This window comes from Terrapene carolina, unplaced genomic scaffold (genome assembly GCF_002925995.2).
Source record: "Terrapene carolina triunguis isolate 2854851 unplaced genomic scaffold, T_m_triunguis-2.0 Scaffold58, whole genome shotgun sequence".
Taxonomy (NCBI): Eukaryota; Metazoa; Chordata; order Testudines; family Emydidae; genus Terrapene; species Terrapene triunguis.
In genome coordinates, this window is record NW_020664409.1 from 50,774,319 (window position 1) to 50,799,580 (window position 25,262).

The window sequence follows — 25,262 nt, forward strand, 5'->3', positions numbered from 1 at the left end:
AAAAGGCTCTATAGCCATATAAATAAGAAGAAAACCAAGAAAGAAGAAGTGGGATCGCTAAACACGGAGGATGGAGTGGAGGTTAAGGATAATCTAGGCATGGCCCAATATCTAAACAAATATTTTGCCTCAGTCTTTAATGAGAAACTTAGGGATAATGGTAGGATGACAAATGGGAATGAGGATATGGAGGTAGATATTACCACATCCGAGGTAGAAGCCAAACTCGAACAGCTTAATGGGACTAAATTGGGGGCCCCAGATAACCTTCATCCAAGAATATTAAAGGAACTGGCACATGAAATTGCAAGCCCATTAGCAAGAATTTTTAATGAATCTGTAAACTCAAGGGTTGTACCGTATGTCTGGAGAACTGCTAACATAGTTCCTATTTTTAAGAAAGGGAAAAAAAGTGATCCGGGCAACTACAGGCCTGTTAGTTTGACATCTGTAGTATGCAAGGTCTTGGAAAAAATTTTGAAAGAGAAAGTAGTTAAGGACATTGAGGTCAATGGTAATTGGGACAAAATCCAACATGGTTTTACAACAGGTAGATCATGCCAGACCAACCTGATCTCCTTCTTTTAGAAGATAACAGACTTTTTAGACAAAGGAAACGCAGTGGATCTAATTTACCTCGATTTCAGTAAAGCATTTTATACGATTCCACATGGGGAATTATTAGCTAAATTGGAAAAGATGGGGATCAATATGAAAATTGAAAGGTGGATAAGCACTGGTTAAAGGGGAGACTACAACAGGTTGTACTGAAAGGTGAACTGTCAGGCTGGAGGGAGGTTACTAGTGGAGTTCCTCAGAGATCGGTTTTGGGACCAATCTTATTTAATCTTTTTATTGCGGACCTTGGCACAAAAAGTGGGAATGTGCTAATAAAGTTTGCGGATGACACGAAGCTGGGAGGTATTGCCAATACAGAGAAGGACTGGGATATCATACAGGAAGATCTGGATGACCTTGTAAATTAGAGTAATAGTAATAGGATGAAATTTAATAGTGAAAAGTGCAAGGTCATGCATTTAGGGATTAATAACAAGAATTATTGTTACAAGCTGGGGACGCATCAGTTGGCAGTAACAGAGGAAGAGAATGACTTCGGAGTATTGGTTGATCACAGGATGACTATGAGCCGCCAATGTGATATGGCTGTGAAAAAAGCTAATGCGGTCTTGGGATGCATCAGGTGAGGTATTTCCAGTAGAGATAAGGAGGTGTTAGTACCATTATACAAGGCACTGGTGATACCTCATCTGGAATACTGTGTGCAGTTCTGGTCTCCCATGTTTAAGAAGCATGAATTCAAACTGGAACAGGTACAGAGAAGGGCTACTAGGATGATCCGAGGAATGGAAAACCTGTCTTATGAAAGGAGACTCAAAGAGCTTGGCTTGTTTAGCCTAACCAAAAGAAGGCTGAGGGGAGATATGATTGCCCTCTATAAATATATCAGAGGAATAAATACCAGGGAGGGAGAGGAATTATTTAAGCTCAGTACCAATGTGGACACAAGAACAAATGGATATAAACTGACTATCAGGAAGTTTAGACTTGAAATTAGATGAAGGTTTCTAACCATCAGAGGAGTGAAGTTCTGGAACAGCCTTACAAGGGGAGTAGTGGGGGAAAAAGACATATCTGGCTTCAAGACTAAGCTTGATAAGTTTATGGAGGGGATGTATAATGGGATAGCCTAATTTTGGCAATTAATTGGTCTTTGACTATTAGCGGTAAATATGCCCAATGGCTTGTGATGGGATGTTAGATGGGGTGGGATCTGAGTTACTACAGAGAATTCTTTCCTGGGTGTCTCGCTGGTGAGTCTTGCCCACATGCTCAGGGTTTAGCTGATCGCCATTATTTGGGGTCGGGAAGGAATTTTCATACAGGGCAGATTGGCAGAGGGTTTTTTTTGCCTTCCTCTGCAGCGTGGGGCATGGGTCATTTGCTGGGAGATTCTCTGCATCTTGAAATCTTTAAACCATGATTTGAGGACTTCAATGGCTCAGATACAGGTCTGATACAGGAGTGGGTGGGTAAGATTCTGTGGCGTGCGTTGTGCAGGAGGTCAGACTAGATGATCATAATGGTCCCTTCTGACCTTAAAGTCTATGATTCTATGATTTATCCCAGGATTCTCTGTGTTGGCTGCTCTGCTCACAGCCCTACTACGGAAGGGAATTCGATTTGTATGATCCCCAGAAGCTCAGGTTGCTTTTGATAATCTGAAGCAGAGATTCATCAACGGCTCCCATCTGGATTGGTGGAGGCAGATGCTTTGAACATTGCACTAGGGACAGTTCTAGCCCAATCCATTGCTCTTGAAGAGTGACTTCACCCATGCACATTTTACTCGCGAAAACTCACTCCTGCTGGGGGGAAATATGACATCCTGGACAAATAACTGCTGGCCATCAAAATGGACTTTGAAGAATGGAGCCACCTTCTGGAAGAGACTAGATTCCTTGTCCAAGTTCTCATAGATCATAAAAACTTGGAATACCTTAAGATGGCCAGGCACCTGAAAACACCTGCAGGCATGCTGGTCCCTCTTCTTCACGCAATTCAGGTTTGTGGTCACCTACCCTCCTGGGACAAAGAACAGGAAGGCAGATGCATTGTTGTGGAAGGATGAGAACTTTGATCCTGGAAAAGAAACTAGGTCCACAATCCTCGAGCCCTCAAACTTCATTTCTTCCATCATAGGCTCCAACCTGATAACCTCTATCCGTTCTTAGTTGCCCCGCGACCTCTTTGCCATCCAGATCCATCAAGCCTTAGACCAAGAGCAGGACCAGACCTCTGCCGCATTCATGTTCCAGGACAGGATCTGGTATCATAAAGGATGCATAGATGTACCTGAAGGGTCTACGGAGCGTCAAGTCCTACAACTCTGCCATGATGCTCCCATGGAGGGCCACTCTGGCTGTTCCAAGATGCAAGACCTAGTGTCTGGGAGCTTTTGGAGGTCAGCTGTATGTGTCTTGTTTTGCCTTACGTAGTCTCCTGTGATATTTGCACCCAGACCAAGACACCCTGTTCAAGACTGCTGGGTCTCCTCCAAACCTTACCCACTCACCTGGTTTTGGGCTATCATTTCCATATACTTTATCATGGAATTACCACCCTCCCAAGGCCACACTACAATTCTAGGGGTGATCAACCACTTAACCAAGATGCCACACTTTGTTGAATACCGGGCGCTTCCCTCTGCTCAGGAAACATCCCACCTGTTTGTGAACAACATCTTTCCTCTTCATGGCTTGCCTATGGGTATGGTATCTGTCTGGGGACCAGGGTTTATTTCCTGCTTCTGGTGGGAATTCCCATGCCACCTGAGTATAAACATGCTAACCTCTATGGCCTATTACCCAAGCAACAATGGTCAGTCTGAGGACGACAATTAGATCCTAGAACAGAACCTATGTTACTTTCTAAACCAGGGACCGGCAACCTTTCAGAAGTGGTGTGCCAAGTCTTCATTTATTCACTCTAATTTAAGGTTTCACATGCCAGTAATACATTTTAACATTTTTAGAAGGTCTCTTTCTATAAGTCTATAATATATAACTAAACTATTGTTGTATGTAAAGTAAATAAGGTTTTTAAAATGTTTAAGAAGCTTCATTTAAAATTAAATTAAAATGCAGAGCCCCCCGAACCGGTGGTCAGGACCCGGGCAGTGTGAGTGCCACTGAAAATCAGCTCGCGTGCTGCCTTCGGCACACGTGCCATAGGTTGCCTAACCCTGTTCTAAACTATCATCAAGATGATTGGCTCTCTTTGATCCCTCATGCTGAGTTTATCTAAAATAATGCCACCAACACCTCCACAAAGCAGACCCTCCTTTGCTAATTATGGTCTCCATCCTCACGTTCATCCACAGATCGCCTTGAAATTGTCCATGCCCATTGTCACTGAACTCACTGCCCACATCTAGTAGGTATACCAAGAACTCCAGAAGTAGTTAGAAGTCGCCAAGGCAACTTACAAATGGTATGTGAAGTGGTCCCACCAGCCAACACCAGGCTTTGAGGTAGGGGATAAGGTTTGCTTGTCCACCTGGAACCTGCGATCGACTTGCCCCTCTGCAAAGCTGGACCATCAGTAACTAGGACCCTTCCAGATCACTAAACAGATTAACCTTGTTACATTTAGGATACAGCTACCAGATTTCCTCCAATTCAGCCCACCTTCCACATCTTTCTTCAAAAACCCTTAGTCAAGAATCCCTTCCTATTTCATTCTACTCCCTACTCCCCCGCCTATAACTATCCACATCCAAGAAGAATATGTTGTTTGGAATTTTCTAGACTTTTGCCGGGTCCGAGGAAAACTACAATATCTAATTCAATGATTCCTACTCCAATCACTAGGTTAGACTGCCTATGTCCCAGGCGCCTGACAGTGCATTTGGTATCTTTGATAGAAATGTTAGATTTCTTGAATGAGAAATATGGGTATTGATTCCCATTCCTATTTCAGGACACCATATTTTACACTGCTTTTTTAATTTTATGGGGAGTAGGCAAAAAGGGTCACATAATTTTTTATCATATTGTATGTTATGTCAGGAAAGCGAAAGGTACAGTATAACACAGATCTATTTATGGACTTCAGGATGCCTATTTTCTACAGTGTATGTTATGCCCCAGGCTAGAAATGGCACTGCACAACGTATGTAATATGTCGTAGCCAGCAGCTTTCTTTCCTTCTGGGTAATGTTCAACATGATGTAATGGAAGCTACTGAAGTCACATTTTATTTAATATATTTTGTTATATGTAATTTTTGAATAATGCACCATGGAACAATGTTTAGATTTATGTGATGATGATGATCATGGCATGGTGCCAATAACCAGATATGCTATTTAAAACCATTCAACTCCTGCATTGCATCTTCTATTAAGTATAATTGTAATATCCATGGAATAATCACGGTGAGATTTTCAAACCTGGATTCATAAATTGTGCCCACAAGCTTTGTGCATACAAGGCATTTGTATGAATAAATTGGGTATTTCAGAAACCTGGAAGGGCATAAAAAAAGAGCAGAAAACATTGAGCATGAAATGCAGTGATGGGCCTGCACCTTGCCTAGTGGGTGTAAAATACACCATTCTAACTTGGTAGGATTTTACACTCACTTTACAATGGTGCAAATGATTACACAAGGTGTAATGGAAAATCAGGCCCAATTACATCTAAATCTTGCGATCTCAAGATACACACCTCCTTACTCCTCTCCCTAAAATAGTCAATTCTGGGCTATTTTTTAGAAAATAAAACTTTATTTACTGAGAGCCAGATCCTCTGTAAAATTATTTAGCTCCAGTGAAGTTGCACTGCTTTACATCACTGGAGGATTGGGACCTGAAAGTCCGTATCATGAGGTTTCCAGTATGTAGTCAGGCCATACTCAGACTCCCACTGAAATTCAATGGGAATTTGTTAGAGCAGGGACTGAGTATGAAAATGAATAAAACTTTAATATGAACATCAGGAACTGGTCCCTTATTTCCAGTATCTTACTTTATAAACTGTGTCTTTAAATCAACATTTTTGAAATCTTAACATTTCACCTGTTCATTAGGTTATTTTCTACCTCACAGGCTGATTTCACTGAGTAACAGTAATATTTTTTGTAAAAGAAACTCCCTTTCCTGTGGGAGATATGGAATTTTCATGTTCAGGAGCCAATCTTCAGGGGCACTTGGTTAACTTTACTCACATGAGTTGTCCTGGTATAGCTCATCGGACTAGTCATATGAGTAAAGTTGCTCACGTGCTCAAGTAGCTGCAGGACTGGGAGCTAGGACTTCAGTACTGGAATGTTGCAAAATTAAAGCTAAACCATGAATCAAAAAAACCGACATTAACTACTGGAAGACCAGTTTTACGGATTCAGATGGAAATCTGTTCCCCAAACAGATTGAAAGTTCATGATTTAGAACTTACTTGCTGCATTGTAGGTGAATGTAAAGCAGACTGGACCTGCATTGGGAGTTGGTTTCCAATGGACTGCTGCATTGTAATTGGCTGGTGTTGCTGTATGTTGAGATGCTGGTGGAGAGGTGGGCTAATCTGAAGCGGTGGAGGTGGGGACACAGCCATATTTGCTATGGAAACAGTCACTGGCATTTGGTTGTTGGGCTTGGGTGCGATATTCCTGGGGATATTAGCGTGCATGGCAGTTATGTGTGGATTCATTCCGGGTTGTTGGTGATAATGGGAGCTTAGGTACAGTGCGGAATGAGCCTGTGTGGGCCCATGGAACACTGACTGTTTTGAATTAATCATCTGAGGCGGTTGGGACGCCTTAACATCAACAGGTTCACTGTAGCTCTGTTGAGAAAACAAACAAACAAACAATCTTTAGAGACAGATAACAGCTGTTTTTCTGAGATCTATTTACTGCACAAATGAACCTCCGCATCATTCCATGCCTGACCAGAATACCTTAGTGTTCTGCAATAATAGTCTGAAGCACAGTGCAGTGATAATTTCCCGTAGCATACTGGAGAATTTTGTTCTATAACAAATACCCATGTTTCCCCTTTTGTTCTTTGCTCGTTATATGAAGAACTCCTTTATGACAGCACTCATCTCGGCAGCATACATCAGTCATGGAGATGCTACTTAAAATGTCCTTACAGTGGAGACTGGTTATTACTCTTAAATAAATAGAAATAAAGTTAACTCTCACACACCACACAGATATTTCTTCACCCCTCTGCTTCCTGGCTTGACATTTTGATATTGCAAAACTTGGAAGTGATGTTACTGACATGATAAGCTACTCAACAAATGAAAATGTGGATCCAAACCTGCAACCCTTACTCACATAAGCAGTCATTACTTCTGTTATTAGTCCCCTTTAATTCAATGGGATCACTCATGCGAAGGAAGATTATTTGTGAGGTAATAAGGCAATAAGTGAATAGAGCACTGGACTGGGACTCAGGAGACTTGGTTCTGTTTCCATTCCTGGCTCTACCAGTGACCTGCTGGGTGACCGTAGGCACTTCCCTGCTCAGTGCCTCAATTTGCACATCTGTAAAATGAGGCTAATGATACTGACCTCATTAGTAAAGCACTTTGATATCTACTGATGAAAGCACCAGATAAGAGGCCGGTATTATCATGAAGGGTGGCAGGACTGGGCACTACGGTTCTGTCACTGAATCAAACTAAAATTCCAGTGTTGGCATATTTTATTTTTAAAATATTCTGTGTTAGGATTATATCTATGTCCACATCAACTGTGTTTTGTAGATTGCGAGTTTGGAAATAGTATAGGCATATTGAATAATTAATTTTTAAGCAGAACCCTCTCAATGAATCCAATGAAGGAGTTCTGCTTAAAAACTGATGGTACCATTTGGCCTATGTTTGACTACATGCAAACAAGAAAATTATCTCAATTGGCCCTGAATAATACAGCACCAAAATAAACGAACTGAGAAAATAAATAGAGCTTTTCAAAATAATTGCAGAGTTTGTCTTGTTTTCTTGAAGCAGTTATGAATATTTTCAATAATAAATAGTTCTAATGTTTATATGTTGTTACCCTGAATTTCTACTAAATTTGTTCTGTTCCCCATGCACTCAGTTTCTTAGAACTTCCAATTGAGTTGTAAACTAGATATGTTCAAGTAAATGCCAAAAAGAGTTAAAGATTAGCCACTTAGTGCTTATGTGTGGGTACCTGAATAATAATTTAGCAGTTAAGGAAAGGTTGTGCAGTATTTATAACCAGTGAAAGGTGAAACATGCTGGAAAAAATGGTAAATGTCCCTCTGGATAAAGAAGTCACTGTATTAAAACACAGGCTGGAAGATGCATACATACCATTATCCTACCAATGCCATGTCATGTTTGTTTAGTTTACAAGTCAAAATAAGTTTCATGTTACTTTCAGCATCAGCTGAGCCTGTGAAAGTCTATTTGTATGCTTTCTGATGTATGTGCCATCACCAATAATCAACTAATATGCACATTACAGAAACTGGTTCATTATCTGTGATGATATACAGTGAAAAAGATTATAACTTCATTTTCCCAAGTCAAGTTACAATACCGAAGCCGAAAACTTATTTTCTCCAGTAAACTAAGGAAAATTAAATAAAAATGATAAAAGGAATGCAAATCTCTTTCTCTCTCCGTGTACAGTATGCACTACACACACCCACATACACAGATTAAGATACAGACAAATGCACACATACACAAAATGAAACATGATACCTGATAGCATATGCAAAATCCTTCCCAGTTTTACCAACAGCACATGCATAGCAGCAGGGCAGGATAGCAAAGGCAGTGAGGCCTGGCTAAGAGGCCTGCCAAAGCCTCACAGATCCAAAAGGGTCTGCTGACTGAGGGGCCTGGTGAATATGCTGTGCTCCTCACATACTAGGAGTAATGCTGTATCTTTTTTAGAAAAACAATAAGGTCTCCTCAGGGTACATATTTTCCAGCTCTCTGTGTTGTCAGGATGTTTCCTTGATAGGGTGACCATATGTCCCATTTTGGCTGGGACAGTCCCTTTTTTAAGCCCCGTCCCTGACATTGTGACTTTTTTTTGGCAAAACTGGGCATTTGTCCTGTTTGCTTTTGCCAAACGAGTTGGCAAGAGCAAACAGGACAAATGCCCAGTTTTGCAAAAAAAGGTGGGGCGTGCCTCCCTAGGGAGGTATGTAAGAATGTTGGGGTGTGTGAGTGGCAATGTTTTGGGGAGTGGGACAGGAGCCTGGCCAGTCTGTCTCTGCTATGTTCTGCCCCCCAATCAGGGAGCAATGGGGTAACACGTGCTCACTCTGCAGCCCAATCAGACGGCAGTGCAGTCAGGGCCCTAATTCAAACTCTTCTCTGTCTGGGCCATGGAGCCGCAACTCGTGGGACCCAGACCCTACCGGGCAACCCGGCTGGTAAGTGCCTGACTGGGTTCCGCAGCATCTGCTTGTGCTGGGGCACCGAGTGTGGCATGGTCCCCCACCCCTGCCACAGCCTCCCAAGCAGTCCCCACAGCTCCCACCCTGGCCTCATATCCTTCCCACCCATCGTCCTTCGGGGCTGGTCCCCGGAGCCCTTTCCAGGCCACCCCCCAACTCCTCAGTCTGCCTCTAGTTGCCTGCGTCTGCCACATCCCGGCAGGGGTGCCATTTCGGGAGGGCAGTGGGGGACACCTGCCCCACCTGAGTTTCGTACTGTTGGTCGGGAGTGACCTCCTCCTGGTCCCCCATCGCTTGCTCCTCTCTCCCCTCCTCTCACCGGCCGGGAATCGCCCCCTCCAATAACAAAGTCTGAAATGGCCCTGCATCCGGCCTTCCCCCACCTCCCCAAGGCTGCTCTCTGGAGTCTCCTTGATCCCACCCACTACCCGGAGCCTCCTTCCTGCCACTCTGCACAGAGGAACATTTGTGGGAGCGCAGGGGATGAGCGGCGATGCCAGGCGGCTTGGGCCAGCCCCATACATCCTGTTTTCAGGCTAGGGAAATATGGTCAGCCTACCTGACTCTCCCACTGCTCTCCATAATGTATTTCCTTAGAGCAAGAACAGGATTTCTCCCAACATTTCTGAGGTCAGATAGGCTGAATAACCCCTCTTGAAGAGAAGCTGTCACATAGCTCTTTTGAATTCCACCCTTCTAAGGATTCTTCCATTGTGATACTTTTCTGTGTATATACAGCCAAAGATTCTGTCATACTCCTCTTTAAATACGGAGACACACTGAACCAAATTCATTACTGGCGTAACTCCACTGCTTTCAATGCACTTATATAAAGGATGAATTTGGCCCATTATAATAAATTAATTTACAGGATACTAGATCCTGTGGATCAAATAAGCAGGTGCAACTCCCATTTCAGTTATTGGTAGTTGCACAGTCTTATGCTGGGGATGAATATCACTTTTTTACTTCCCAGAAGAGTGTCTGCCAGTTGGATCAAAAAGGATTTGCTCTGATTGTTTCAAGCCAGCAGTAATTCTTCTATATATTTTTCATAATATTCACAATTCACAACACTCCAGCCCCATACTAAGCAAGTATTTTACAGTGACTAAGAATGCTTTAAATCATATGTGATTTGAAGTCGCAAAGTGTCCAATATTAGTGTAAAAGACATACATATGATCAGTTATTGGGAATCTGGATAAACAAACCCATTAAGTATAATTCCCCAGCATACTACGCTTTTAGCTTTTTCTAAGGCTAGGGAAGAAACCTTTTCTTTTGTAAGCAGCACTGGAGCTAATGAGATAGGTGATACCAAAAATGTTACAGACTTTTCACATATGCCTTTATTATCTATTACATACAAAAATGTGAGTATACAGCACAGGCCATATTCTGCCCTCCCCTGCCCTCCTATGGCCAGCTTGCACTGATTTCATTGATTGCATTGATTTTCAGCTGGAGTTGTACCTGTGTAACAGAGCAGAATCTGTTCCTACATAAGGACACTACATGTTACTGATAAAATATGAATAATGAAAGAGGGGATCTGACTGGCTGACAGAGCCTCCAGCTGTTCAGGTATCAGGCATAACTTTGCAGATCGAAACTCGTTAGCCAATCTGCCATTTGAAAAGTCATTCTGCTTATCTAAGGAAAATAGTACAGGAAAACATATTAAAGATCCCTATTCACTTGTTTAATTAGACTTTGGAGCATAGAAAACATGGAAGACATATATATTCATCCCCAGAGTTCAGCACTAAGGGCCAACATGAATTTATGACCATAGTCACAAGCTAATTTTTATGCCTGATGCTACAGGTGTACAGTTCTAGACCTTCTGCTCCCTACACAGGTCTCTACCACCTGAGCTAAAGGAGAATCCTTTTTAGTTCTAGGAGTGGTAGGACTTAAAGGTTCTGTAGATCAGTTGCTAGAGGATAATAGAATCTCATATACAGTCTATCAGGTAGGGAGCACATACACATTAGCCAGTACATTACAGGATTGCAGATTAGAATATTAGTTTTTCACACCTGTGCCCTATACCTTCCAGTGGCTCCCACTCACTATTGAGTTTAATTCAAAGTCCTGGTCCTAATCTTTTAAGATTTTAATAGGCTGGGACCAGGCTATCTTAGGAATTGCCTCTCCATATGTAAGCCTCCAAGCCTGCTGCATGCAGTGTAAACCTATCAGAAGATGGAGGGAAGCAGTTTTTGTGTCAAGTCTGAAGATATGGAACACCATCCCAAAAGATGTATGCCTGTCTTCTGGGCTCAATGCAAAACTCACCCTTTTCACAAGAGCCTACTATGCCAGAACACCCCTCCTCCCCCGCTGTATTCACACCTTATACACTATTGTAATAATCTTTGTTCAAAATATGCCTTGAATATTTGAAACTCATAGTTTGCTGGTCACTATTGTCCTGATAAAGTATGTGTGGCAAGACTGTATGTGAAGTTATAAGATTCCCCTGTATGGTGTTATTAACACATGTTCCAAACCCCATAGCCCTGCCCAAACAGAGGTTGACAAACAGGTCTGTCCTAAACTAAGATGTGTGCTCTGCTTAATTTTTGTTTAAGCAGTAAACAGAATCATCAAGCAGGAAGGGAAGACAAAGGAAGTTTAAACAGGTAAAAAAAAAACATCAGGGAACATCCTTCCACATACACTCTTTGTCTCCTGATATCTAGCTGGAAATGTTTTTCAAGAAGGGGGCTGAAACTATAAAAAGGAGGAAAAAACACCCCAAGACACCCCGCCTCTCTCCCTGTCCATCACATTCACTGTACCCGAAGATACAAAGGAAGCAATGGTTGGACTTGGGGGAGGGGTTTGATACTGTACCGCATGAGGAATTACTGGTTAAATTGGAAAAGATGGGGATCGATATGAAAATCCAGAGGTGGATAAAGAACTGGTTAAAGGGGAGACTGCAGCGGGTAGTACTGAAGGGTGAACTGTCAGGTTGGAGGGAGGTCACCAGTGGGGTTCCTCCAGGTTCGGTTTTGGGTCCGATTTTATTTAATCTATTTATTACTGACCTCGGAACCGAATGTAGGAGTGGGCTGATAAAGTTTGCGGATGACACAAAGTTGGGAGGTATTGCCAATTCGGAGAAGGATCGGGATATCCTGCAGGGAGACTTAGATGACCTTGTAAATTGGAGTAATAGTAATAGGATGAAATTTAATAGTGAGAAGTGTAAGGTGATGCATTTAGGGATAACTAACAAGAATTTTAGTTATAAGCTGGGGACGCATCGGTTGGAAGTAACGGAGGAGGAGAAGGACCTCGGAGTCCTGGTTGACCGCAGGATGACTATGAGTCCGCAATGTGACGTAGCTGTGAAAAAAGCTAATGCGATCTTGGGATGCATTAGGCGAGGTATTTCTAGTAGGGACAAGGAGGTGCTGCTTCCGTTATACAAGGCGCTAGTGAGACCTCATTTGGAGTACTGTATGCAGTTCTGGTCTCCTGTGTTTAAAAAGGATGAACTCAAACTGGAACGGGTACAGAGAAGGGCCACTAGGATGATCCGAGGAATGGAAAACCTTTCGTATGAAAGGAGACTTGAGGAGCTCGGTTTGTTTAGCCTAACCAAAAGAAGGCTGAGGGGAGATATGATTGCTCTCTTTAAATATATCAGAGGGATAAATACCAGGGAGGGAGAGGAATTATTCCAGCTCAGTACTAATGTGGACACGAGAAAAAATGGATATAAACTGGCCGTGGGGAAGTTTAGGGGAAGTTGAAATTAGACGAAGGTTTCTAACCATCAGAGGGGTGAAATTTTGGAACAGCCTTCCGAGGGAAACGGTGGGGGCAAAAGACCTGTCTGGCTTCAAGATTAGGCTAGATAAGTTTATGGAGGGAATGGTTTGAGGGGATAACGTGATTTTAGTCAATTAGGCAATAACGTGCCATCGCTGGTAAAATGAGGATCCGGCTGGAGAATCTTGCCTATATGCTCGGGGTTCTACTGATCGCCATATTTGGGGTCGGGAAGGAATTTTCCTCCAGGGTAGATTGGCAGAGGCCCTGGAGGTTTTTCGCCTTCCTCCGCAGAATAGGGCAGGGGTCGCAAGCTGGAGGATTCTCTGCGACTTGAAGTCTTTAAATCACGATCTGGAGACTTCAACAGCTGAGTTAAGGGAAAGTGGGTGGGTCAGCTTATGTGGCCTGCATCATGCGGGAGGTCAGACTAGATGACCATAATGGTCCCTTCTGACCTTAAAGTCTATGAGTCTATGAGTCTATGAGTCCTGATCTTAGAGTTTGGTCAGTAATGCTGCTGGGGCATGTGGTGAGAAACTTTGCTTGAATCTAATATAGTTTAAGTTAGGCATTAGTGAGTGTTTTATCATTATTGTTCTTGTAACAATTTCTGACTTTTATGCCTTATTACTTGTACTCACTTAAAATCTATCTCTTTGTAATTCGTAAACTGGCTTTTTGTTTTATCTAATCCAGGGTGTTCAAATCGAAGTGTTGGGTGACTCCATTTGGGGCAACAAGTTCCTTAAAGGAATAACAGACTCAGTATATCTGTACTGTCCAGGAAAGGGCTGCGGGAAAATCTGAGACTGGGAGTGTATTGGGGTCACCCTGTGGTAAACTTTAAGACTGGTAAGAGCCAAGGTGTGGCTGGCTGGCTAAGCACACAAACAGACATAGCTGGGAGTGACTAACACACTGGAGGCTGTTTGTGAGCAGCAAGCCATTGTAAAGGATACCCCAGGTTACAGGGCAGGGGTGACACAGCTACACATGAGCCTGGATTGTACCCTGGTATGTCACACTTAGAACAAAAGCCCAGAGGAACAAAGAGAAAGAGAAGAAAATGGGCCATGTAGAAAGAAAGGAAAAGCAGGGGAGTGAGAAATGAAAAGAAGCAAATAAAATAAAGAATACCTTTAAGTATAAGCAACCAAATACCAGGAGTATGAGAGCATAGCCCACTTTTGCCATTCTTATTTTACTGTATATATTGGTGCTTAGTTGCTACACAGGTTGGGGCACTTTATAAATGAGATAGATAATTTAGATAATAGAACTCCAGTCCCTTTATCTTTCCCCACCAATCCTGCTGCTCTCCTCTCCTGCTCTTGAGCAAAGTGAGGCTTCCCTTTCACATTCAAAGCTCCCCTGTTCAATGCCACAACTCCTCATGCCTGCCTCTAACCTAAAGCCAACCATCAGCACGCCTTGTCTTCTCACACAGAACTACTCTGAGAATCATGATGGTTCCTACCTGCCCCAGACCTGACCTCACAGTGCAGTATGCTCACCTCCTCCCTGCTGGTCCTTATTCAGAGAGTCACACCATGAACGTGTGGTGGATGGAGACAGGCAATGTCAACCAAGCAGGCAGGCAAAGGAGGGGATCCCATCAGAGGAAAGGTCGTACTGGAATTTGTTCCACCCTAGAGTCCTCACCGAGCTCCAGCTCCCCATGGCCAGAAACTCAGCTAAGAACAGATATTCTGATCAATACAATGGTCCCACAGATACTAGCGGTCACTCAGGTGACATCCACCAGGCAATTTGATAGCTTCATTAGGGTTAGGATTTTCTTCTTCAGTTTGAATTAGTATAGATTATGGCTCCTCGAATCTGTAACTGGTTTTTTAAACTATCACTTGTAGATCTTAGTAGGCAACCAGCAACTCAAATCTGTAAGTGAGAGTTTTTATTCTCATTCTGAGTTGTTTCTGCTTTCTGGCTACTGGTGGCTTTTCTGAGTGACTGAAAATAAAGCAAGGGTAAGTTTTTCATATGGCAGCATTCGATAGGTCTGATCCAGAGCCTACTGAAGTTAATAGAAAGTTTCCTGTTAACTTCAATAGGTCAAAACTTTTATCCTACTAATAATGAGTTGTAATGGAATTTTCCATCTCCGTTTCCATGAAAGCAAAACAGGAACTGGTCAAGTGAAGCTGAGATCAGTTACAGCTGATGAGTGATGGTCTTCACTTGTGCTTCCTTAGAAGTGTAAGCAGAAAATTTAAAATTAGTTAAACTTTTTTTAATTTTGACCTTTCAAGCCTTGTTTCTGCAGATAGTATGTTGGAAAAGCTGCCATACACAATCACATGTGCACGCGCGTGTGCAGACACACACACACACACACACACACACACATATCCAATTGCTGAAAAAAGCTTTGGAATATATTTGCTGTTATTTTCAACATTTTAAACTACCAAATTATATATATTTGAAATAAATTAATAAATACTTTTACAGTAATGTTATTAAAAACTCAAAACTCAAAAATTATTACAAAAACTCAACTTTTCCCAAGAGATACCACACAGTTACCATCATCGTTCTACAAGCAGAGAAACACTGGTAACTCAGAGATCTCTGTGTGATGACTGGCAAAATGGACAATGACCTTTTAAGAAAACTGTCCATGATGAAGACACATTTGCAGAGCCACATTTCTGTTCACAATCAGGGAAAAAGGAAGTTTGTATTAAACTAAAATTATACGCTGCATTCTTGATTATAATTATTCAAGTAACAGACACAAAATACCCAAAAATGTGGCCAATATACTCACCAAGAATCAATTTATTTTTAATTTTAGAATAGTTCTTTTTCAAAATCAGCAGCATTAACAGCAACAGATTCTGTGTTTTGTGGTATGAGGAAAAATGTCTAAAGGATCCCAAACCTTCTGAATGGAGTACTGTAAATTGAGTGGTATCTAGACTAGCCAGGGCCAATATCATCAGAAATATTTCTTTATTAATGTGAGCAATTACACTTCACTACATAATCAACTTTGAATAAACTTGAGGAATTGCTGAATGTTCATAAATAAATGTTTCTGGTACCTTTGGCCATCACCAGCATCTATAAAATAAGTGACAGGGTCAGGGTCTGATTCTCATTAGCAATAATGCTACTTTATACCACTCTAGCAGTGTAAAGGGTTTATAAATGGGTGTAAATATAATATACTCCTACTTTCCCTTTACTCTGCCAGAATGGTGCAACACAGCCTTAGTGTAAAATGAGAATCAGGACCTCAGAGTTTGGGTTCTGTTTGGATTAGCACTGTAAAATCCGGAAGAGCAAAACTTCTTTGTGAACATTTCAGAACGTCAAAAAAGTTATAGATTGATGCAGGTTTTGGATGAAGGTTGTCAACACATGAGGTTTCTTATTTTATTCATTCCAAATCACATATATTATACAAATGTATTGCACCACATGTGGCAGGTTCAAAAGTCTTTAGACACATCATTGATACTTGAGTACAAGATGGGTCAGCTACTGAATGTCATATACTGTTAGCCAATGTCGTTCTGAAGGAGAACATTTTAAATTCTGAAGATACATTTTATTATCATCTATGGGGGATTGTCATGGATCCATTAAGGCCATGTAGCTAGAGATGGATGTTTTATGAATGTAACCTGAATAAATATGCTGAAGAACACGTGACTTTAATTTGATACCAGTGTCTTTATTCCCCAATTGAGAGGCATAGGGAGGCTCTAAAAATGCAGTTCTTATAACCTTATACCAACTATTCAATCCCAATCATTTTAGAAACAAACAATAGCCTTCTCAAAATCAAAACTCTCTCAAACTAATGTGCTCTCAAAATCTCCGCCAGTTTGGGCTTCAATCTTGTGAGAACATCTCTAGGTCTTGGCACTGCTGAAAGGGAAGCCTCAGATGTATTTGGCCTCAAACTTTAGCCTGAATGTAATCTGAATCTGAATGTTACCATCTCCGTCCATCTCTCGCTGTTTAAAGTCTGTGAGAGATCGTTAGCTGGTGTAAATCAGCACAGCTCCCTTGGCTTCAAGGCAGCTATGCCAATGTACACCAGCTGAGAATCTGTTTCTATTTTGTTACTGGATGTTTTAGTAAATGTAGAACTTTCCAATGCCAACGCTGGGTGGGAAATGAGGAGAATAGGATTCTTACTAGCTGCATATTAAAAACTCTAGTGAAATGGAAACTAAGGCTAGGTCTACACTACGGGGGACGGGGGGTCGACCTAAGATACGCAACTTCAGCTATGTGAATAGCGTAGCTGAAGTTGCGTATTTTAGGTCGACTTACCTGGCTGTGAGGACGGCGGCGAGTCGACCGCTGCCGCGCTGCCGTCGACTCCGCTTCCGCCTCTTGCCACGGTGGATTTCCGGAGTCGACAGCAGAGCGATCAGGGATCGATTTTATCGCGTCTTCACTAGACGCGATAAGTCGATCCCCAATAGATCGATTGCTACCCGCCGATCCAGCGGGTAGTGAAGACGTGCCCTAACTTAGATTCTTGTTTTACTGTTTGATGTAATTATTTCAAGTTAATTCAAGTTAAGTTGAAACATATTGTGTAAGGGTAAATTGTAACATTAAGTGATAGACTTCCAGCAGAAGCATCAAAAGGAATGTGCATAAGGAAGGCAAACTGCCACCTGGAGCTCCTTGGCAGAGCAATTATTGCACTGCCCTTAAGAAGGTGCAGCATTTGGTCTCCTTAGTGATTGACTGACTCAATTCTGCCATGGCCCTGACATCTCACTACCACCTCCCTCCCATTCACCCTCACATAGGTGCCAGGCACCATCTATCCTTTAATGCTTGGCCTTTATTTCATGTATGTTTTGGATGATGTTGTTAACTTTATGGACTCCCACCACAATGAGACCTCTAAACTAGAAAAGGATGGTGGACTCAGTGTATTAAAGGTTAGGCCAAACTGTAATACGAGTGAGTTCTCACAGTGATGTTATGCTTAACAGTTTTAATAATTGCTTAGAAATTTCCTTAGGTCTTTAGGATTTGTGGCTCTATAGGTTAAGAGGTTGAATGGGATTATTCTTTGGCTATATGCATTTACTGGATTTTTTTGCTTCAAACAATGTTTTTAGGATTAGAAATTTCTTCTCTGACAGTTTGTGGATCTTTGAAGGGACATGACAACTGGTTTGTGAAAAATACATACATAAACAACTCTGAAAATACCCAGTCAGTCAACAGGTAATTCTGATATATGATATAGAGCTACATGCATAGTTTAAATGGTAATATACGGTTTTTCATATATGGTTCTTCAAACATTTTTGATGTCACAATAATCACAAATGCAAAGATAGTGTGTCATAGAAACCTGAAATATCTACTGTTTATAGCCTTACATTACAATTTTCCTAGGTAGGGAAATTGATGTTTGGATACAAATAAAAGCTGCACATTAATGTGACTGCTTATTATATTTTTCTGCTAAAGCAACAGTGCTAGTGATCCTGTAGGAGTTTAGCAGCTTAAAAAAAAAAGCTGTTAATACTTCAGACAGAGCTGCATTTTAGGTTTGCTCCTTATAAGGAGAAAGCCACTATTGCTGTTTTGTAACGGTTTCCCTGAAAATAGCCTACACTAATCTTTAAAACTTCCAAAATGTCTGCACAGACTAAGTACTTTGAAAAGTAATTCCAAGACAGTGGCTGGGAGTTCTGTTAGGGGAAGTCTGAGCCTGCCATACAATCAAAGGGGCAACATTGTCACACGTTCATTAACTTCAAAAAACTTGCATTATTTCTAACACTCAGAGTGTCAAATGTGGTTGATAATGATGCTATGTGAGAGCACAAATTTGACCTAGCTATGCCATCATAGCTTTGAAAAATTACCTTTTTTCCTACTTGAGGGTAGATGCAAGCCATAGTTGTTAAGTATGTCTTCAGAAAATATTTATATATGTATATATAAATAAATATTTAACATATAAAGCAAAAATCCTACTGCCAGCCAGCATACACAAAAAAGCCAGGGTAAGCAATAAAAAGTGCTTGTTTTTTAAAAAGTCAAATTGCAATCACAGCATTTTAAGTAATGCTATACAAATTGCTAGATACTGTAGGTTGCATTTCTGAGCCTGAACAGTACTAAAAGTTGCAACTAAGGGCAAATATAAAGACACTTGTTTAGAATGCAAAGGCTTAGTCAGTATTATAAACAATATGGCAATCTGCATAGCATTACATATAATGCTTTGTAATGTCATTTTGACTTCACATATTGATTTCCACATACATGAACAGGCTTGACTACAGCCCTATTAATTTCAATTTTTATAAAAAGAAAAGAAAAATGTTGAGAAAACATCTATCAAATACACTGATAGAGTTAATGGAGATTAATGCATAGCTATGACATTAAATCCATACAATCAGATGTTCACCTTATTGGGTGTTAACCCTATTTAAAAACATATTACAGGTAAGGCTGATGGCACAGCCTATTGTTAAAGTTGCCTGACATGTCCAATTATAAGACCTTGCTTTCAGTTGCTTATTACTTGGCTAAACTTAAATCTTGTTGGTTGACATTTTACATGCCAGGTGTATACTTCAGCTGATTTTTTGGGGGCAAATTTTAGCCAGCATAGTTCAGCTGTATTCAGGCTGCTACACGTGACTTGCCTGAGCAGTCATCATCCACACAGAACAGCTAAGCATGCTCCCTCCAGAGGTGAAGACAGACTTCTGGCATTTCCTAACTTTTGCATGCTTGCCTTTGCAACTGTAATAACATTATTTTAATGTAGTTTTTGTATGTGTAATAATAGAATAGATTTTAACACAGAAAGTTTATATTCTGTTTCAAATAGATGCAATTCACATGGTGAATCTTAATATATCACCTATCCAGTTTGTAATTACATGCTTATTTAAAGTCCCATCACACCTAAATGCTTAAAGTTAAGCAGATACTTAAGTCCCACTAAAGTCAATGGGACCTAAGCACATAATTAAGTGCTTTCTTGACTAGGGATGGGCTTAAACATGTGTTCAAGTGCTTTCCTACACTGACTTAGAGCCTCAGACACCAATATTTCTTTAATTGAATTTTCTCTTGAACCTTCCTCAAAGAATGCCATGCAGCTATTTTTTGCCCTTAAAAAATCAGAGTAAAATTCTCAGTTTTACATATATTTATCTTATCAAAATAAAACAGTTTAGTGTTTCATAAAAACAACGTATGATGGGCAAAGTAACGATACCTAATTCATTATTACAAGTGAAAAGCTGACTTTGTAATTCACATTAAAATGAGTGTGTTGGTCTTACTTTACCACTCAGTAAAATCTTACAAATAAATGAACACTCATGTACAGTGGAACCCTGGGACAGTTCCACTGGTTTGAAAGAGTCTATTCTAAACATAGAGACTATCTCTGGAAGTTTACACTCATCAAGTGTAGAACAGGAATGACAGGCATTTTGTACATGTTTTTAATAAATATCCTGGCATAGATAATGCTAGATTTCAAGTATATAAGACAACACAGGAAAGCTATGAATAAGGTTACACTCATGTCTCAGAGTTTATCTACCAACACAAACTACGTGAGGTTTGATCTCACAGGAGTCATATACTGAAAAACCTGAAGTGGTAAGATCATGTGGAAAACTGCATGAAAGATCCGGGTGTTAATTATCCATTAAATCTTTGTTTTGAAATGTCCCTAACAAGATGGTAAATATGTCGTGAAAATAACAAAAAGTGCTGCTCAGTCACACCTGTATAAGCTTCAAGCATTGCCATCCTCACTCCTAACCTTTACTCACAACCACCGGACAGTCAAGTGCATCTAAACTTGACCTCATCAACACTTTGGATTCTGTGAAATAGACACCAAAATGATCATCAACAATATGATTCTGCAAATTGCCCCATTAATGTTTCAAGTCTGCATGTTGCAATAATCTTACCTTTGTCTGTGGGTTTTAAAACAGTGGTTTATATTATATCACTTGTGAAATCTTGGGCACTATGAATATCTCTATAAATCAATGTCAAAAGTTTCTCTTAACTGTGTACAGTGGGTCCTGTGCCATGCTGTTCCAAAGCGAGTGATTCACACTATGTCCTATACTAGTTCGTCTACTTCATCTGAGGCATGCACAAAGAAAGTTCAGCTTATCATGGGAACGTTTGCATTGTCATACTGAGCATGATCATTGCTGTACAGTACCTGTATTAAAAATGAGGCATTTTATGTGTGATACCACAGTTTCCCCCTATATTCAGAAAAGAGTATGACTGGTAATTGTGCAGTGCTGTGTGGCCCCTGCTGGCAAATGTGATCCTTTTACTGATGACCACTGGGTCTCTCATTTGCTTCATTGTGATTCTAATCCCACCCTGTAGATGTTCTATGAGTAGGAATAGATGGGCTGCAGTATGCCTATGTTGAGAGATAACCGTTTGTATTGAGCACTAGAGCAGAGCATGGATAAGATAGGTATAAGGTGGTAATGAGCAACAATATTTACACTAGATACCATGGCGCTGAGTACCATACAAATGCTGAAAATGGTTTACAATCTATCACAATATATATATGTGTTACCTTGGATACAAGGCTTGCTCTGTATGCAGCTAACTGCTTCAAATATTCCTTCTTAGCAGCTTCAGTTTTCTTTTTGTATACCTATAAAACAACAAAGATCATTAGTAAAGAATCTGTTTCTATATGCAATTCCAATTCATATAATCAATCTGTTTCATGGATTTTCAGAACATCCTTCTAATTAAACAGCCATTCCTATTTCTCCAGGTTTTTTAGGAGAGAAAGAGTAAGTAAAACACCAAGCATTTTCAAAAATATCGCTCACAGTAAAAGAGCTCCTTTGCCTACAGAGTGATCCTGATATGTCTGACTGAACTGAGGACATTCCTATTGGGATGATAGCTTCAATTGACAAAGGGAGGTTAAATTCAGGGTATCATTCCAAACTGGACCAGTGGGGGGTGCTCTTCATTGTGGCTCCCATCTGGCAGACCAGCTGAACTTGTCTGGGAAATAGGAGAGTGGGTGGGTCCAGGCCTGCTGAGTTGGGAAGAAAAAAGGAAGAAGTGAGATGCAGAGGACAGGGAGGGGTTGGGGAGATATCAGTGCCCTTCAGCATGACTGAGAGACTTTTTTCCATTATTAGGTAAACTGTTGGACAGTCAGAGAATCCCAGTCCAAAGGAGGTCAGAGGCAAATCAAGGCTCAGGCGAGCTCTGTGCAGAAAGGAGAAGTTAAGGAGCCATGAAAAGAAGTTAGTGTAAATCACTGTTCCAATCTTGCACTTGCAAAGTTCTGTTGAGCTCTTCAAGAGAGTGTACTTTTTCTGGTATATTCCTCTCAATCCACTGTTCTGCCTACAGTGTAACTAACACAAGCAAGTATGCTCCGCACAATAGCTTACAGAGTTATACGATTCAGTTCAAATTTCCCCAGACTTCAGAACTGAAGGTTATTTGCAGGGACACCCAGGCAAAATGACAACTGGAGCATTAAAAATATAGATAGATACTTGTGAGCTCGGCACCTGTACAGGGGGTGCACAACCTTCTCAGCTACGAAGGCAAGCCCCATAGAGGCTAATTTCTTGCCAATGTACATGCTGGGGATGGTTTTGAGACAACCTAAAAGAGACTTGTTACTAAACCTGCACCCAGTCTCTGATTAGTTGGGCTATGCACTCAAAGTGCAGCGGATGGCAAAAGCAACTTAAAACAACTTTGAGATGTCCTCATAAATTCTGCAGGTGAGAAGTACACACACATACACACATTTCCTTTGCAGTAAGGTAAACTTTATGAAACTTTAAATTGATCTCTTTTGATCCTCTTATTCTACAGTAAAGCCAGAGCATTCTCATCATGGAGAATACCTGGAAGCTGCAAACTGTACATACTCCGGACAATACAATTCCAAAATACAAAATCAGAGCAACAGTACTGGGCCAGAAGGATCTGGTGCTACATCATTTATAGAAAGAATATTCTTATGAAATGTCTTTTATTTCAGTGAAGCTTTGCTTTCAGAGAAAGAACAATCCTCTGATCTAGGTTGGGAAAACTCAGAGGTTGCCTAACGGATTAAAGATTTTGCTTCCCAGGGAAGCATAAAATCATAATGGAAAAAGAGGATACCAAAATTGTAAATATCTAGACAGAGAGAAAAAGGATTGTTTTTAGCTGTGCAACTGTGTGTGTGCACTCTTGTAATTTCTTCAGATTAGGATAAATATATGGTATATGCTGAGCTCATATTGTTTTTCAAAGAACTGGTAACAAGTTGCTTTTTAAATTGTGATTGTTTGCAGTTATAGGGCAAATGTATTGTTTTTTTCAGAAAACAAAATGAGAATTAGTTGACAATCTGTTCCCACCTGCTAAAATGAATTAGCATGACCTACAGAACTAAGACGAATTCAAATTATATTGTACATTTGAATACAGCTGCATCATTTTGCTATCCAGATTTTAAAACCACAACTGAGCATAATAACATCACATATATAGAGTCAAGATCTTTAAAAGATCATGTAGGGTTTTTTCTGATATTGCAGTCCTGCTTCAATAGATCAGAAGTCTTATTTTGCATTATATGAATATCAAAATTTTATGCAGTGTAGTTGTAGCCATGTTGGTCCCAGGATATTAGAAAGACAAGATGGGTGAGCTAATATCTTTTTTTTTGGACCAACTTCTGTCCATACAGAGCCAACTTCTGAGCCACAGAGCTCTTCTCCTTTTCCAGATCTGAAGAAGAGCTCAAAAGCTTGTCTCTCTCACCAACAGAAGTTGGTCCAATAAAAGACATCACCTCACCCACCTTGTTTCTCTAATATCAAAATTTTAAGCAGGTCTACTGTGCATTTATAGTCAACGCATATGGAAAAGGTTCTCAAAGAGATGGATTTCCCCCTCCCCCTTTTCAAATTGTGGTATTCAACAAAGCAATCTCATTTTATAGCATAAACCTAACAAGAGTTCTGTAAGTCTTGTACCCAAACATCACTACTGCATATTCACTTAATTATATAGTCTTCATTTAATTATTTCCCAACTATCCAGCCATAGTATTCAGCATTAACCATATACATCATTTTTCATATCTACTTTTCTCAGGCATTCTCTCAACCAGGTAATAGCAGTATAAATCCAAATTAGCACTATTTTTTTAAACTGTCCCTGATATAGGATGTCACTATGAGTGCTGTGGCACACAACCCTTTATGTGTTATTCAGAGGCAGATTTACGTCGTTGGGTTTCTCACTCTGTTTTTTTGTATCTTTCTGTGCTTGTGTTTTTTGGGGGAAATCCCATTCCAGCTGATTTGCATGTAGTGCAGTTCTATGGTGCAAGGGGTATTTGTTATGGTTCTTGGGCATGATGGCTTGGGCTCTTACAATTTTTTTTTTTTTGGTCTTCTTCAAGAATCCTAATATTTAGGCTATTTGTTAGGGGGTGGGTGATCCTGACGGTTGCAGTTCAGGGCAACTGCACCAGTATTTCCCCTCAGTGCTCCTGCCAAGGGCACCCGCTCTCAGACTTCTGGCTCGCCAGCTGTTGCCTTTCTTGGGGGGAGACCCACTTCTCATTCCCTTCTGACCAGGGTATTTCCAGGCACAGTTCCCTGCCTTCATTGTATTAGCCTCTGCAAAAGACAATCTGTCTGAGCAGGCTGGCTTGCTTTCCCTTCAGAGACGGCTAACAGTGTGAGTGCCCATAGTTATATTTACCACACAGCTCTTTTTATGCAAGCCAATTTTGTCTTTAACGTAAAAGCAGTAGAGAGAAAACATATTAAAAACAATAAAAGAACCTACACGCATGCTAATAAGCTTACCAGAAATCACCCTAACCCTAACATGGCCTCTGGCTAGAGCAGTCCTTCAACACCTTACCCAAGGAAACCTCTTTGTGATTTCAAGTTCATCCCAACTTCAGCTCGGAACAAGCACACAGTCTTATGGGGCCTCAGTAGGCCTAGTTCTTCCAATCCTCTGAGGACTGGGGCCCTTTGTGGACCAGGTGTCCTGCCCATTTGGTGGATCAGCAAGAAGGCCCTGAGTCTGTTTAAAACCAGGCTATTTATCCAAAAATCCTTTCTTTGTCCATTGGTCCCTGGATAATCCAGTTTGAATTTGTATATGTGAGCCTCTCCAGGGAGATGGCTTTAAAGGCTGATAACCAGAGGAATTAGAGTAGCCTCCCCTGCCTACTAGAGAAGTTACATACAATAACACATACACAATTATGTTTTTAATACAATGGATCCCAAATGTATTAATCCTAATTCAATACGGTTTAATTTAAATCAAAAGTTTATTTTAATTTCATAAGGTTTGTTCAGCATATTGCGGGATATTGTCAGTCTGTCCCACTGACATTGGCTGTTGAAATATTGATTGCTGATAGCTGCAACACAGGTAGGGTTGGGGTGGACAGATAGGCTGGGAG

The 25,262-nt window shown here is 40.8% G+C and overlaps 1 protein-coding gene across 2 annotated transcripts in view; it reads right to left on the reverse strand.

The window, feature by feature from the left end:
- Positions 1-25,262, reverse strand: part of TOX (thymocyte selection associated high mobility group box) — a 274,162-nt gene that overhangs the window by 13,964 nt on the left and 234,936 nt on the right. For both annotated transcript variants that reach the window (XM_024205740.2, XM_024205739.2), the window contains 2 exons: positions 21,372-21,452; positions 5,976-6,362 (listed from right to left, as the gene is read on the reverse strand). In XM_024205740.2, the coding sequence (XP_024061508.1) occupies positions 5,976-6,362; positions 21,372-21,452 (468 nt within the window). The remainder of the gene's footprint in view (positions 1-5,975; positions 6,363-21,371; positions 21,453-25,262) is intronic.